We start from the raw sequence: 13,032 nt of genomic DNA, 5'->3' as shown, positions 1-13,032 counted from the left end.
TTGAACCGGTGTAGTAGTCGCGCTTCTCCTTTTCGGCTCGGCGAAGGGCAGCGCCCACCTTGATGCAGGCTTGCGAGGTGGTCGGGGGTTGGGCTGTGCGCACAGTCACGTCAATGCCCAGGTCGGGCAGAGCTGGGCCCAGAGCACCGCCGGGAAAGGGGTTGCGGCAGTGCAGGTCGATGCGGCAGCTCTGACCGTTGGCGTTGTAGCCAGACTTTTCCACCCAGACATGGGAGAGGGTGGCGTACCTGAGCAGGCGGCCCATCTCGTCGCGAAGGGCGTTGTGTCGCTTGATGGGACGGCAGGTCAGCAGGTGCTCGCGGGTCAGTCGCGGCTGAGGTGTCTTGCTGCTGCAGAGCGGGCACTTGTCCGTCGGCTTGATGTTGATGAGTTCATGGAGGCCAAAACCCATCATGGACACGACCGCAATGGCAAAGGTCGTGTCGCTCAAGCGACGCAACTTGTCTCGACCCCGCATGGTCAAGACTGTGCTGACGCCCCACTCGCGTGAGGCCAGATATGCCTGCTGCAGGTCCAGCGCGCACTTGGCCATCAGGTCGTCCAGTGCCGCCTTGGAGCGGAGGGCAATGATCTCCGCTGGTCGCTGGGTCGCTGCGTCCTTGACCGTGGCCATCTGGAAGCCAGCTCGTTGCACGTGGACCTCAAAATCGTCAGTATGTAAGCATCATGCCTCGGCCCTAGTGGAGTCAGTACGTTGAGGTAAGCCAGGTCCCGGCAACCAACATCCAAGTGAGCATCCGAATAGCCGGGCACTCCCTACCTCGCCATGGCCCGGCAAAACTGACGAGGACACCGTTCGGTGCCACAACACCTTGATAGCGAGTGGTGTGCTTCTACAAAATGTATAGTAACATGAGGCCCAGCACAAAAAAAAAAAAAAAAAAAGCGGGCGGCAGTCAACTCACCGAGTCTTTACCAGAGTAAAAGGCGGCCTGGTTGTCTTTTCCTTTAGGGCGCGCCAAATTTTGACCAGTGCCGTCAATGAAGGCGCAAATTCCTGGCAATGGAGATCCTTTTGCGGCCACGGCAGCAACAGCGGCTCTGGTCCAGTCCGGTTGAAAGAAACGTGCATCAAAGGCCAACCGGCGCTGAAACTTTTTCGCCACGGCCAGCGCAAACTGATTTATGACTTGAGACATTTTGGGTACCGTCCAGGACACTCCCAAGGTGTGGATGGCGTCGATGAGGCGCGACGATCGGTGGAATAGAGCGAAGAAAGCGAGCAGGGCCTTCCGGAGTGGGACGGGCAGGTGCTCGTCGATATGGAGGGCCAGCGCGGCTGCTAGTCGCTCAAACTGCGCCACATTTGTGAGTCCAAAACATTGTGCCCATGCCGTTTCTGTAAAACGAGCCAAGTTCACGTGAGGAGTTCCATTCTCAGCAATTTCAACAGGCGGCCGCTCCAATTCACGAGTTGCATTCTTGACCATGTTTGTCGCCGCCAGGCAGAGGAAGAGGATAGCTTCGTCAGCATTAAAGTCGTCAGGGAGAAGACCGGCTCGATGCTCAGTCACCAAGCGGGCCAACGTCTGCAAAAAGAACGCCAACGCAACTTTTGACGCGTAATCCTTCCTTTTTTGAAAGATTGCCCGGCGAGCACTGGCCGAGAAGCGGCTATCTCGCAACAGGCGATCCGCCGAGACGATGGCCTCGCGCGGTCGAGGCATGACTCAGTAACGGTAAATTAGGTAAAGAAACCTTTGATTACAAAGGGTGCCACCGGAAGTGTGAAAAAAGTTTACACATGTTTTTGTGCCTTTTTGATTCACAAACGAAGGTCGCTTGCAAAGTCTCTACTGTACTGGACATACACCTTTAATACGAATCGTCATCGCCTGATTCGTCCGAATCTGATTTGCAAGCGTGTGACTCTTCATGGTCTGATCCATCCGGGCCCGCTCATCCCGGGTCTGATTGGCGGTAGCCCGAATCGTCATCGCCTGCTCATCGGAGATCTGATTTGCAAACACCTACTTTATTTATTTGCAAGAGTCTGACTCTTCATGGTTTGATCCATCCGGGCCCGCTCATCCCGGGTCTGATTGGCGGGAGCCTGAATCGTCATCGCCTGCTCATCGGAGATCTGATTTGCAAGAGTCTGACTCTTCATGGTCTGATCCATCCGAGCCCGCTAATCCCGGATCTGATTGGCGCTTGCCCGTATCGTCATCGCCTGATTCGTCCAGATCTGTTTTGCAAACGTTTGGCTTGTCCTCGCCTGATCCATGCCGGCCCGCTCATCCCGGGTCTGATCGGCGGTAGCCCGAATCGTCATCGCCTAATTCGTCCAGATCTGTTTTGTAAGCGTCTGGCTCGTCATGGTCTGATCCATCCCGGCCCACTCATCCCGGGTCTGATTGGCGCTTGCCCGTATCGTCATCGCCTGATTCGTCCAGATCTGTTTTGCAAACGTTTGGCTTGTCCTCGCCTGATCCATGCCGGCCCGCTCATCCCGGGTCTGATCGGCGGTAGCCCGAATCGTCATCGCCTGAATAATAATAATTTAGGTGTTTGAACCTCAGAGCTGAAAGCAAAGCTGTGCAACCCCGACATCAAAATCACGACGGCACGCAAAACAACACAAGAGAACAAAACAATTTTATCGGCTTCTTTCATGCCGAGGAGTACAAGCGCAAAGATTCACGCCCATAGAAACAAAAATCGTACAAAACGACCAAGTATAACCAGAGATACGGCCATTTTAAACACAAGACACATAAAAAGGCAGTCACACATCACAACTACAAGCCATCACAGCACGAACATAAAAAACACCACGGCACACTCACATCCAACGAGACACAACGTCGGATTGAGGAAAGCAACCGGCCACAGAAGACAAAGACATCATATAAAGGACCTTACAAAAATTCAGCAGAAATACCACACAAATACAGCAAAAGTTAAAGCAAAATTAAAACAAAAATACAAGTCAAGCCATCAAAAGACACAACGAGGAACACCAAGGGAGCGACAGGTGCACACAGGAGCCCCCACATAGGGACCCCCGAGACGGTGCCTACCTACGACGAATGCAGGCAGACACCGCCAAAGTGGCGCTGGATGTGGTCAGCGTTCATCTGATGGACCAGCGCCGCAAAGCGACCCTTCCACCGAGGAACAAAGGCCTCATTCAGCCCCGGCTGGTACACACCACGGGCCTCGGCCCCGGTGTCGTAGTTGCACCTCTCCTCTTCAGCTTGGTGAAGCTTCAAAATCATGCCAAGCTACACGACATGTGGAGGCCAACTTTGGGTTGAAAGGAAAGCGCGTGGTGTTGAGGAAGCGTTTTCAAAGAGGTTTGAGTGACGTTTGTCAAAATAATCTTGTGTGAAGCTTTTGACTACCGTGACTGTCCCTCGTTGTGACTGTTGTGGTTGGGAATGAGTTGCACCTTTCTCATCCTGGGGATCGAGCGACTCTGCAGCCAATCTAACCGACCACCTCGTCTGGTCATTGCGAATTGTTGCCGGCCGCAGCTGGTTCAAAATACCACCGAATCTCTTTCTACGTCTGGCCAGAGATTGCGAAGTACACGAAGCACGTGGGGTAGGCACATGTGCCTTCAACTACGGAGGATACGCTTAAATGTGTGTGTGTAGCGAGTGAAGTTGTATCACCCATATGGGCTTCTCGTCAGAAGTCTCCTTGTGAGTGGCACGAAATCTGTGCGAAGCAGTGGAGTGTCCAAATGCGTGGGAGAAAGAGATGACGCGAACATTGAGTTTGCTTCACGATGCTGGGAACGCTGTGACTTTTTGGACTACGACAAAAGCAGCAGATCGGCATGGCATGACATTTGTTGCTTTGTACATGTCCATTGATTAGATCTGAAGCGCCGTTTCACAGCACTTGTTCGCACAAGTTGGCACTGTATTATACCATAAGGTTGTGTATCAGTGGTAGGAAAACACATCTCACTATTTGCGTCACCACGACAGTTCATCAGTGCCTCGAGGCCTTGAAAAACGTGGTGGTGAAGGGCTTCTATAACCATCACATTTTATAGCATGACTTGGCTGACCAATGTGAATTTCGTACGTTTTGCATTGCACAGGTGACATGTTAGTTGACTGCATCTTGAATCCAGCTCACGTTGATGAGGCCATAGTCCTGGGCAAGGCGCATATTGTACGGTTGATAGAGCTGCAGAAGGCGCTTTTTAAGATCAGCTCGTAAGTCCTCTGGCTTTTGTCTATAAATCAAAGCATGGTGAGAAATTGCAAACTTGTGAAATCTTTTTCTCGCTCAAGCTTGGGATACATACGTATTCACATTCCGCTTCTGTGTGAACATGTCAGCAGGGTAGTTGCATTGCTGCAGGCCATAATGCTTCTCTAGCTTGCGAAGTGTCTAATCGCATGCCAGCAGAGAAGTCGAATGAAGACAATGAATGCAGTTTTGCACATAAAATTTGTCGTCGTTCTTTCGAGCTGATTCAGTGGACTTTGACCAAATTTGGGTAGACATGGCGTCGCATTCCTGACCTGCAAAGGCTGGGCAATCATCTCATCTTTCGTCAAGACTAGAAGTTGCTCAGCAGGAAAGACGCGTAGGATTTGGTGAATGGCTACGGCATAGAGGCCTTCGTTCACCAACTGCCATACGCCTTGGGTATCATCTCCATCCAGTGATAGAGTGGACACTAATTCTTCGCCTACGTCCTCCAATCGCTGTTTCTCCCAGCCCACCAGAGGTTTAAGCCAGAAGCACGAGTGAGAGAAAGAAAAACAGAGCAAGCGCGCGCGCGAGAGAGAGAGAGAGAGAGAAAGAGAGAAACAGAGAAAGAGAGAGAGAGAGAGAGAGGGAGTTTACATACTCCGTCATGCACCCAGGCTGGAAGTTCGGCCAGTTGGCGCTCAACCACATCATCAAGTCGCTTGCCTTCCAAAAAGTCCCATTCCCATACGAATCGGCGAAAGTTCCAATGTGAAATCAACCTGCAGTGCGTGCCTCAAGAATCATTTGTCACCATGTGAGCGCAGGAGTAGTGTTATTGTGAAGCATTGCATCATTATGCAATGTGTGCAAGACGGCGGGGGCAAGAGCAGTATCCAACCGTTTTAATGGATCGCATGTTAGAACGGCAATTCGAGTGCTTGGGCAAAGTCGATGAAGATTGGCAAGCACGTTGGGCTGCCAGGCGATATGGGTGCTGCCATCGAGCGTGAACCAGGGCCTAAGTTTGGAGATGAGCGTCACCACGAGTGTATTGAAGTGAGAGGATCAGGCTTCAACTGCTTGATCAACACGCCTGAACCCATTTTTTTTTTTTTTTAGTGCACCAGCCTTGGGAAACCCACACCCCCACGCCACCAAACTTGGGCAAACATGGAACATACCGCACATCCTCTACCTCAGAGCCGTGATTGTGGCCAATGATGTGCTTGTACTTTGCCAATACCTTGGGGTCCGTGGCATTAAAGTCATAGTTCGGCTCTTTGATGGCTGGGACCACAATTTCTGGATGGCGAAGAAGCCAAGAACTGTCGTTTTAAAATCATCGAATAGCCGTGGATAGTGTTGGTGATAGTCGAGAGCAAGCACCCCAATTCATCATATCAGCATGAGCGAGCGTCGTGGGCCATAACGGGCGAAAGGGTGTCCAGCTCACGTACTGAAGGGTACTTGTGGCGCATTTGGCGAAACCGGCCAAAACACCGTGCGGAAGGCAATTGTTTGCGTTATCAGCAGCTACTTGAGGATCTTCCACGAGTTGCAGCTTGCCGGTGCAGGGTAGATTGCTGATTGGCCTGTGCAGGGTTGAGGGCACCTCCCAGGCACTGAGCAGACTTGCATGTCGCTCTGGGCGGAGGGGAGTCAGTTGATGTTGCGTGTTGGCATGGGCATGGGCAGCCAGGAGGGTATGAACTACTGTCGTGGCCTTTGATGGAAATGGACTCTCGCCCGAGCGGCGGTCAAACAGAGCTTGAGGTAGCGAGAGGAGTGTGCAGGACTCTGTGGGTAGTTGAACAAAGAGGCTGCTGAGATCTTGGATATTGCTCGCAGCCAAGGAGGCTTGCATGGCTGTTTGTGTATTTCGTTGCATAGCCAATAAGCAGCGCAGGCTAGACAGGCGATGGGCTATCAAGAGCGTGGTGTCCAGCTGCATGCAGGGCATCACGAGTCAGAATGAGAATGGCCAACACAATCGGCCTGCCTGCTTGAGACGTTACCGTGCCAGCGCTTGGGGGATGACGGCGTGCGCCAACGTATTTCGAACCTCATTTGGGTGATAGGCATCCCGAAAACCCAATAGGGTCCCATGGCCGGCAGTTGGGGAGGTGGGAAGATATTGGGCAATGGCCTCTACCACGGGCTTGACCGAAGCGTTGAAATAGGTGCCCATGCTAACCAAAATGGCCTATCACAGAGTGTCAAGGATCAGCAGAAGCCACATGATGTTCAAATGCAAGCGGCGGCGTGAGGTGGAGCCTGGCACTGGAGACTCAACCATCAATCATGGCAGCGAATAGGACAGGCGACGCAGCATGTCGTGCTTTGTGAGCAACCGGGGGGCGGAGCCATACCGCTTGAGCGCTACTGTCTACGAAGCGAAAGACGCTGGCGAGCCGGCCTTGATGGAAATTGAGCAGGCCTGACTGGAGGACCGTGGACGGGATGGCAACACGAGAGAGCTGAAGAGCTTCAATATCTGGCAGATAGTGGGGTTGTGGACACGAAGAAGCCAGAACGACGGTGCCATCCCACTCTCCATTGTTGCGGAGCGTGTGGATACTCTGAAGGGCCTGTGGGGCGCAAGCACAAGTGGGGGCGGAGAAGGACAGCGGGGTGAGCAAGTAGTCAAACAAGGACGTCGCGTGTACGGCACGGCAGCTCGACAGTTGTCAGGTATGCTTCACAATTGATTGGAGACTATTTGGGCGCTGATGATGTATTCACGGACTAGGAGCTTGGAAGATGAGCGCAAAGCCGAGGAGGAACCAGACACACCAGAGCTTCCTCAGTGGGAGTGGTGGCGATGTAGACGAATGAAGCCGCACAGGCACTGTGCTCGTTGTGCTGTCGACAAAAGCCTGCAGCTAAAGCTGCCAGGCAAGTCACGAGAAGAAGGACTCGCCAGAGAATGCAAAGCGCTCGCCTCGAGGCGAATGTCATTTCGCCCCGTAGATGGCTGAATGGTTCCTTCACGAGGTATGGTTCAAAATCCAGCAACAAGTCGTGCCGGATTGGCGGTTGATACTACTGGCAGAGCAGGCGCGGGCATGGACAAGATGGGCAGGTCAACAACCACAGGCCGATGTTCGCGCGTACATGAGTGAGCAAGAACGAGAAAAAAAAATCCTGAGTCTGGTGGCCTTTGCCCGCGCCCTTGTCCGCCATTGCATGCATGCAATCCTCTCGAAGAGAGAGAGAGAGAGAGAGAGAGAGAGAGAGAGAGAGAGAGAGAGAGAGAGAGAGAGAGAGAGAGAGAGAGAGAGAGAGAGAGAGAGAGAGAGAGAGAGAGAGAGAGAGAGTTTGGTCGGTGAGAGAGAGAGTTAGAGAGATGAAGAGAAAGCAGCGCACATGAGAGAGAGGGGCCAACAGAAAGAGAGAGAAACTAAACCCACAAAAGTTGTCGCATTTTTCGGGATCTGACATCGCGCGAGCCGACAGCGGGTTGATGGCAAGTGGCACCGGGGGGCAGGGCAAGGCAAGGCGAGGCGAGGCAGGCAAGGCAGGGCAAGGCAGGTAGAGGTTGGGACGTGGTGGTGCGGGGAGGGCAGGCAGGGAGGGGAGGGAAGGGGGAGACGCACGAGCAGTGGGGGTCGCACGATTTTCAAGTGTTGATCTACAACACTTTGTACGTGTGGATCAGCGACAAGAGCTCTCAAAGTTGTTTGTCAACCATGGCGCGCTCCTTCAAGGGTCGCCTGAAGAGTGCAAGCTTGCGGTGAGTTTGTGCAGCGGTCTAAGACTAGGAGGGATGGTGGTGGTAACTGTCATGCTCACACGTATCGCTGGGCCTTGCGCTGCATCTAGCATTGATACCACCAAAGCTGCTGAAGGTACCATGCAGTCCCTGAACGAGCTCTTGGCCAAGCGCGGTCGTCTCGGCGTCTGCACCATCCAGGGGCAGGTGGGGTTCCCGGCTCCGCAGCATGCCTGGCCATACCCGATGACCATGTTTTGGCCGACCTCGCATCTGCCGTTGTTCTTTGGTGGAAGGAAAATTGGCAACTTATGGTGGGCTTACTCCGTGTTAGGATTATTCCTGCACGCCCGAGGCCTTTGAGCCGATGCATTGCTGGGAACATTGTGGATCCGGTGAATACGGCTCTGTCTACAAGGTAGGAGTTGTGGCCAGTACATCGGCTCCCGTCAATGTTTGAGAGTCATACGCGGCGGCTCTGTCCCTTAGGCACTTCATCGAGCCTCGGGTGCCGTGTGCGCCATTAAGATAGTGTCTGAGAAGAACACCGAGCCCAAATCGCGTGAACATGTGCGTATTGCATCGCGTCGCCCGTTTTGCTGCTCGTCATAACACGCTGCAGCGCAAAAGGGCGGCTCTATCTTATTCACGACGATGCCCGCCGGCCATCCCAGTTGCTCAATGATCTTGATGTCATTCGCACGGCCAATCATGATCATATTGTCAAGTTTTATGGTTTCGACTTTCAGGATGTACGGGTCTTCATGTCGTGGCAATCGCAGCTCTTCTACTCTTGGCCCGTGTAAACGTTTTCTGGCGCCCTCCCATGCCTAGACGCCCCGCTTACCGACTTTGAGATGCGATTGGCTTTGATCCTGCTAGAATGCCATGCGCATCATCATGGAACACGCCCGCTGTGATTGGAACACACTGGTGGGCCAGGCAGCGCTCTTAACACCGCAAGATACCGCTGCTCCCGAGGGCGTGGTGCGCCTTTTCGCTCTCTCTGTCGTCCGTGCCCTGGTATATTTGGCCGACAACCTCAACACTTTCCATCGCGACGTCAAACCTGCCAACGGTTCGGCACAAGTCTCGCTTTGCAAGGCATGCTTGTTGTTCGTGGCCTCAAGCCACAACACTACGATGTACCTGACCGCCTTCTGCGGTCAAACCCCTCACTTTACTCAACTTGCTCATGCCCTGGCCGTTTATTGCCGCAGTCCTGCTGGCGCACGATGGCAGCGTCAAACTTTGCGATTTTGGCATTTGTAAACGGGTGGCACCAGAGCAAGTATTGCGCGCCACTACCAAAGTGGGCTGCTATGCCTATCTTCCGGTACGCCCAATAGCCTGCCTCCATAACTCAAGCCCTCCACGCGTCATCGTTCGTCTTGTGGGCCCTTGGCACTCGAGGTTATGAGCAAACGGTGCACGAGTGGAGTCTCTGCGACTTGAGTCTTGTTGAGTTCAAACCTGATGGCTTTTCTTCTCATCCGTTCTTCCGGATATCCGTACACACGACTCGATAGCCGGAACGGCTTCTCAATCAGGTGGCCAACTACGACTCAAGAACAGATGTCTGGGCTCTTGGCGTGACCTGTTTGCAACTGGGAACGCTTGCGCGCTGCCCCATCCCCCTACGCGATGATTTTCGGCTTCTCCAGCTCATGAACAACATCAAGTCTGGCGGTCTGTACTTTGCCCCTCAGCTCTCTTACATCTGATGGTCCCATCAGGACTCTTACAATTTTTTTTTTTTTTGACTGATCGTGTCACCTGAAATGGTAGCTGCACATTTGGAGATGCCCGCCGGCTCGTATTCTGACGCTTGCTGTCATTTTGTCAATCGATGGTGGGTTTGTGCGGGCCGATTGTATCTGCTCTCCGCCAAGGACAGGGGGCCATCACCTCGTGATGCTTGCTGATGCCTGTCTACTGAACGTTCGGATCCTAGCCTGACTTTTAATGTTGCGGAGCGGCCCGAGATTAGTACTGTCTTATTGGTATGTGCAAAGGACTGGGATGCTCTCGTGCTTTGGCTTCTCACGACCATGTGTTTGATCTGTGCACCAGGAGGATCCCTTTTTCATGTCTGGACCAGCTTCCAACAGCCTTGAAGCAAAGAATCTGATCTTGGAATGGGCTGCACCGCTGCTCAGTGAGGTGTAGTCAAACAGTGGGGGCCAGACGCAGCCTGTCAAATCTTTTGACTTGCAGCAGAATCAAGTAGCGAACACACACACACACACAAAAAAAAACAAAAATTGACCGATGTTTTCGAACTCTCGTGATTGACTCATCGATTTTCATGCTTTGGTCCCGCCACGACTCATCGGCTTCGCAAAACACGCGAACAAATGTGTATGTTTATACACGCGCACGCACCGACCTTTTCTTCCAATACATTGTTTCTCTCATTTTAATCTGCCAGCATTACTCTCATGCACCCAAGCTCACGTGCGAGGGGATGCCAACCGGCTTCAAGACTCGTCACTCGGGGGTTGTGCTGATTGCTTTGGCACCAGATTCACCGTTGAGGTCATTCACAAGGCGCCGAGTGACAAGTTGCAGCAGCTGGTGTCGTTCTGGCGTATCCGGGTCCGCATCTTCGCCTGAAGCTTGATGCTGACCGACCAGAGCTTGGACCAAAACTGGCAGTGTCGCTTGCACCACGCGCTCGATGATGGCAACTGGAACCAATTTGTCTGAAACCTGTCTAGGCACTTCATTTCGGGAGCTATTCGTTGACGGAGAATCAGGCCCAGATCTTACAGAGACAAGGGCAGGTACATCTCCGAGTCCCTCCGGCAAGTTTGAATGGACAGCCTCCGAGTGCAGTGCGGCCTTGGCTTCATGACCTCGGCTTCCCAAACTCCTGTCCAATGTCAAGGAATGGCATTTGGTGAATTAAGGCGACACATTTGTGACAAACCCTTAACGCGGATGCAAGATGCAAGAGAGACAGACGTACGCAGGCGATGTCTGTGTACCCTGTGCGACGAGAGGGTGATTCCGTTTGGCTGGGTGATTCTCAGGGTGAGCATGTTCCCCTGGCTGCCAAGCTTGGGCGGCGGCGGTGGCATCTGCCTGGCTCCATTGTACGCCCATGGTGTGTTTTCCTGTGGCAAGGTGGGTGGACTGTGTGCCCACTGTGCACCGTTTTGTCGTGGTGGCGGGATATGTTCCGTCTGGCTCCCACGCGCGTTCTGCTCGCTTGACGCGCTTGGTCTCATTGTTCCCTAATCCAAATGTAGTTCAAAGTCGGGTGAGATGTAAACAGGGTGTGGCGACACATAAACAAGACAGGGCTGCACTCATGCACAACCTTGATTCCTCCTCTGCAGCAAGTCTGAAGAGAGGCGCTTGGCTCGTCCTGGCCGGCCATTGATGCGTTGGACAAACTCCTCAATGTCGGGAAAATCCGAGTCGCTGCTGGCCTCGTCTTCCGCGCCTTGAGGTGGCGGCACTGGGGCGAGCTGGACTTGGGGACCTTGCGCTTGTGGTGTGCCAGAGGTGTTTTTACTGAAAGCTTTGGGGAGGCTTTGGATATCCGCTTTCCCCACCTGAGGGTTTGGATTCTTTTGAGAATCCTTGTTGTTATCCTTCAGATCATCCTTCTTCTTCTTCTTCTTCTTCTTCTTTTTCTTAGCTTGCTCAGAGATCTGCTCGTCGTGTTTGGCCGGCGAGTTCGTCTTGTCTTTTTTTAAGATAGGATCAGCGAGTTTGTCATGACTCTTCCTGTGTTCAGCTGCTGTTGTCACGTTTGGTTTGCTTTCCGCTTTGGTGGTTGTCTTGTCCTTTTTGTTCTTCTTGGGTTTCTTCTTGCCAGCAGAGGTTTCGTGGCTGGTCGCACTTTCTACCCCCAGCGTCGGCATGGTTTCCGTTGAGGCCGATGGCCCAGGAACCGCTTGGGAACGCTTCTGGTGAACGAGGCTGGCCGTGACCATGAGGCGCTCGAGAGCGTGCAAGACGTGGGGGCACCGGCCCACGAGGGGGGGAGCAAGGCCATGGCCAGAAGAACGATGCTGACGCATGAATTGAAGGGCTTGGTCCATCAGGTGCTGTGAGCAGTCGATGGTACGGCCGGCTTGAGTGCGAATGGGATAGACGAGGTCGTTTCCTTCCAAGGCGAGGGCGATCATGGGAAGATCAACTTGTGTGGCAGGGTCCAGGATGGTGATGGTGACATCGAGAATGCAGTTGCGATACTTGTGATCAGTGGCGTCGACAACAGGGACGGCAATGATTTGGATCTGCTCCAAGTGGCTGTTGATACAGCGGGTGCCTTTGGTGCTCAAGCGCTGCGTGCAGAGCTCATCAAAGGCGCTACGAAACACGCCCACCTTGCGCAAGTCATGGGTTTGTTCCTGTGCTCCCACGACTAGCCCATTCCGGATGCCGAAGAGTACACGGCCTGATAGGCCGGCGTTTATAAAGCCCACAATGTGCCTAAAAGCACGGCCGTGATTCATGAGCGTGCACTGTTGTGTGAGATGAACTCATTTCCAGCTCGAAAGGACAGGGTGTCCAGTCGAAACCAACACCAAGAACAACCTACCGACAAGCCTGGGCGGCCATGACTTGGATTGGAGCCGGGCCCAGCAGCTCAAATCTGGCCGAATCATCATTGAGGGTCAGATCACGGCCAAGGATCACGTGTTGCGGCGCCACAAACGCCTCGTCCATCCTCGAATTCGGGCCGTCCGTTCAGCGCCCACTGCGAGTCGGGAATTCAAAGTCAACCAGGATGATCTTGGCTGTTCAAGCTCCGTGATATTGCACCATCCCCCCTCCGTTTCCCTCTCTCAGGAGAGAGGTGTATGTGTGCACCGCGCTATATGCCCGTATCCGTCAGTGTCAGTGTCAGTGTCAGTCTGGTCCGTGCGTCTGTGAGCCGACGTCGCGACACCGTTTTTCATCAAATCGCTGACTCGACAACAATTTTCTGACAAATGGAGAGGGAGAGAGAGAGAGAGATGAATTGGTTAGAGAGAAATAATACAGAGCAAAGACACAACGGAAAAGCACAACTACCACACGTACCAACAACAGGGAACAAAAGGAACCAAAGGAACAAACACCACTGAAAAGTAAAGAGAGAGAGAAAGCAACACACGAGAAAAGATGAGTTGAATCAT

The 13,032-nt window shown here is 53.1% G+C and overlaps 4 protein-coding genes across 4 annotated transcripts in view; 1 reads left to right on the top strand and 3 right to left on the bottom strand.

The window, feature by feature from the left end:
* MONBRDRAFT_29873 (uncharacterized protein) overlaps positions 1-1,688 on the bottom strand; it is a gene marked incomplete at both ends in the record, with an annotated part of 2,016 nt that extends 328 nt beyond the window's left edge. The window contains 4 exons of the mRNA XM_001750289.1: positions 7-634; positions 715-777; positions 807-854; positions 927-1,688. Coding sequence (XP_001750341.1) covers positions 7-634; positions 715-777; positions 807-854; positions 927-1,688 — 1,501 coding nt within the window. The remainder of the gene's footprint in view (positions 1-6; positions 635-714; positions 778-806; positions 855-926) is intronic.
* Positions 1,689-4,086: 2,398 nt separating this feature from the next.
* MONBRDRAFT_29872 (uncharacterized protein) lies at positions 4,087-7,623 on the bottom strand (the record flags this gene model as incomplete). Its single annotated transcript, XM_001750288.1, has 11 exons — positions 4,087-4,216; positions 4,289-4,374; positions 4,509-4,694; positions 4,735-4,857; positions 5,152-5,200; positions 5,364-5,507; positions 5,640-6,127; positions 6,245-6,385; positions 6,552-6,623; positions 6,976-7,044; positions 7,297-7,623. The coding sequence occupies 11 exons, from the start codon at positions 7,621-7,623 to the stop codon at positions 4,087-4,089; spliced, it is 1,815 nt and encodes a 604-aa protein (XP_001750340.1).
* Positions 7,624-7,871: 248 nt separating this feature from the next.
* MONBRDRAFT_29871 (uncharacterized protein) lies at positions 7,872-9,618 on the top strand (the record flags this gene model as incomplete). Its single annotated transcript, XM_001750329.1, has 8 exons — positions 7,872-7,915; positions 8,005-8,101; positions 8,229-8,312; positions 8,384-8,464; positions 8,569-8,646; positions 8,777-8,972; positions 9,115-9,230; positions 9,424-9,618. The coding sequence occupies 8 exons, from the start codon at positions 7,872-7,874 to the stop codon at positions 9,616-9,618; spliced, it is 891 nt and encodes a 296-aa protein (XP_001750381.1).
* Positions 9,619-10,384: 766 nt separating this feature from the next.
* Positions 10,385-12,580, bottom strand: MONBRDRAFT_29870 (uncharacterized protein; the record flags this gene model as incomplete). The annotated part of the gene is made up of 4 exons (XM_001750287.1): positions 10,385-10,769; positions 11,052-11,133; positions 11,220-12,343; positions 12,453-12,580. The coding sequence occupies 4 exons, from the start codon at positions 12,578-12,580 to the stop codon at positions 10,385-10,387; spliced, it is 1,719 nt and encodes a 572-aa protein (XP_001750339.1).
* Between the last annotated feature and the right edge of the window lie 452 nt (positions 12,581-13,032).

The sequence above is a fragment of the Monosiga brevicollis genome, genomic scaffold, assembly GCF_000002865.3.
Source record: "Monosiga brevicollis MX1 MONBRscaffold_39 genomic scaffold, whole genome shotgun sequence".
In the NCBI taxonomy this organism is placed as follows: domain Eukaryota; class Choanoflagellata; order Craspedida; family Salpingoecidae; genus Monosiga; species Monosiga brevicollis.
This window is presented reverse-complemented; position numbering and strand designations above follow the sequence as displayed.